This window comes from Pteropus vampyrus, unplaced genomic scaffold (assembly GCF_000151845.1).
Source record: "Pteropus vampyrus isolate Shadow unplaced genomic scaffold, Pvam_2.0 Scaffold197, whole genome shotgun sequence".
Classification (NCBI taxonomy): domain Eukaryota; kingdom Metazoa; phylum Chordata; class Mammalia; order Chiroptera; family Pteropodidae; genus Pteropus; species Pteropus vampyrus.
In genome coordinates, this window is record NW_011888978.1 from 1,930,806 (window position 1) to 1,933,264 (window position 2,459).

The 2,459-nt window shown below is 47.8% G+C and overlaps 1 protein-coding gene and 1 long non-coding RNA gene across 2 annotated transcripts in view; one reads left to right on the plus strand and one right to left on the minus strand.

Moving 5' to 3' along the window:
• Window positions 1–148: 148 nt before the first annotated feature.
• The window catches only part of LOC111746678, a 3,249-nt gene continuing 938 nt past the window's right edge, over window positions 149–2,459 (minus strand). Inside the window, exon 2 of the long non-coding RNA XR_002783221.1 lies at window positions 149–986. This is a non-coding gene — a long non-coding RNA (uncharacterized LOC111746678). The remainder of the gene's footprint in view (window positions 987–2,459) is intronic.
• Window positions 1,865–2,459, plus strand: part of RUFY1 (RUN and FYVE domain containing 1) — a 44,988-nt gene continuing 44,393 nt past the window's right edge. Inside the window, exon 1 of the mRNA XM_011371959.2 lies at window positions 1,865–2,164. Coding sequence (XP_011370261.1) covers window positions 1,873–2,164 — 292 coding nt within the window. The 5' untranslated portion in view covers window positions 1,865–1,872. The remainder of the gene's footprint in view (window positions 2,165–2,459) is intronic.

The window sequence follows — 2,459 nt, forward strand, 5'->3', positions numbered from 1 at the left end:
AAAAGGGGTCAAATATGTGGTGACAGAAAGAAATCTAACTATGAGAGGTGAATACACAATGTAAATATATATACCTTACTGTTAAAATGTACAGCTGAAATTTACCAGATTTTGTTAACCAATGTCACCATAAAAATATTAAAATATAATGTCCTAACTGTAATAAGAGAAATAAGTCTATAATATGTATTTCAATATGCAAATGAGGCACAACTACCACTAAAAGAAATGTAACCAGACATTTGTACCTTTACATAAAATACCCATGATTGTGACAGCACAGGCATTGTCTTAACATCCCAAATACCAAAAGCAACATAATTCTGGGTGACCAGTTTTCTAAATTGGTAAATAATTACTAGGTTTTGAACAAATCAACTTTGTTGCATTCTGAAAAAATTCAGAGTACATTTATAGTAGTCATCGTACTGCTCACCAATATTCCCAGACACCAGTAGGATGGAACTTTCTAACTCTCTTGAAGTTAAAGGTGGCATATGACTTGCTTTGGCCAATGAAATGTGTATAAGCAAAGTCTGTCACTTCAGAGCTGGGCATTTAAATGTTGATGCAAAATTGCTCTGAGTTATGGGACCTCCAACAGCCCGGATCCCCCAGTGAAGCATGATGTAAAACAAACTTGTTACGTTAAGCCACATACAATACTAAAACTCTCCCCCAACCTGGAAAAAAAAAGTTTGTTTTTGTGCAAAATGGAATTAGGCTCCAGGCTCTGATCATTATAAAACTTTTCACTTAGGTGATTGTCCAGGCACTGCAGAGTCCTAAAGGATCCTGACAATTGCTTGTCATTCCGGACTACGTATCACTCATGTCCACCCCACTCCTTGATCACTGTGACAAGTCAAACACCATCCCCAACAATTCCCCACTCACTCCCCTCCCCACTGTAAACAGCTGGCCTTAAACGACCAGGCAGATGATGAAAACTAATAAATAGGGTTGGACCAAGATGCCTAGAGAACCTGGTCTTCTAAACGAACTGCCACTGCCCACTCCACCGTTGCCAAATCTTCCGATTTTTCGAAAAGACCCAAATCCAGATTTCACGCAAAATCTTTGGATTTCTAAATATCTGCAACTTAAAATTTTTAAATTTAAATTTTAAGCTCTCTGGGAGTCAAACCAAACAGTCCTATTGGTTTGTTGAGGTCCCTGTGCAGCACTTTGCAAAGTGTCAAATACTAGTGAAACTTGAGTCTCTACTTTGCAAAATTTTCTATTCCAAGTGACAAAACAGACCATAACTCCTTACTAGTGTCTTGCCCAAACCGCATCAATTGGGTAACAGCCATTACAATTACTAACGTCTGCCTTGTGCTCCTTACTGCAAAATCTTATAATGAGGTAGGTTCTGTCATTGTCCCCATTTAGCTAATAGCAAACTCGAGACTTTCTGATTTCCAACCCACCACAATGTGCCCCTAACTACAAAGTTGTCCTGGTTATTTCATTTTTTTAAATCCTGTTTCCTGCCTCATCTGCTTCCTTACCCACCCTTTTCAGGGCTTGTTCCGAAGACCGCTGCAGAAAAATGACTAAGTAGAATAAGTAAAATATGAAATGAAAATGAAGAGGAACCAGTGTCAAGAAGAAAACTGAGGCCCTGGGGGCTGTGATCAGGGCGGGCGTCCCGCTGCAGAGAAACGCGGGAGAATAACTTCCTGAGAACAAGTCCACCCGCTGGTGGGCACCGGGCGTTTCCCGGGTGAGGACTGGTGTCATCCCAAACCTACTTAGAGTGGAAGGAAGGAAAGGAGGATGGAGAAGGAGGACTTGGCGAACAGGAAGCGGGGCAACGAGGGCGCGGGAGCTCACGCCCGTCCGCCGCGGACACGTGACGCGGCCAAGATGGCCGATGGGGGAGACGGTTCCCCGGCCGGGCGGGAGCCAGGGCCGGGGCCGGGGCCGGAACCGGAGCCGGGAGAAGAGTTCGAGATCGTGGACCGGAGCCAGGTGCCGGGCCCGGGCGAGCTGCGGAGCGCCGGGAGGAGGCGGGCGGCAGCAGAGGGCTGGTCGGGGCCCATCCTGACTCTGGCGCGCAGAGCTACCGGCAACCTGTCGGCGAGTTGCGGGAGTGCGCTGCGCGCGGCCGCGGGGCTGGGCGGTGCGGACGGCGGCGCGGATGGCGCGGCGCACGCAGGTAGGTCCGGCGGGCACGCCCCTCCTCCCCGCAGGGCCCGAGGCAGTTGGCTGTGATAGACTGGCTGGCGCGACCCTGGTAGACTAGTTGTACGAAACTCACGTGTCCACATGCCTGACTTCTGTGTTTTCTTTGCACCGGGTGGCGGCCGCGGATATCCACACATGGGGTGAGGTGGACTGGGGTGGCGAATTTCACTCTGTTCCCCAGACAGCATCTTTCTTCTCATTGGTGGACCTTAAGGAAATGTGCGAGTTTGAGCTTAGCTGATCCGTATGCATTTTAAAAGCACTTA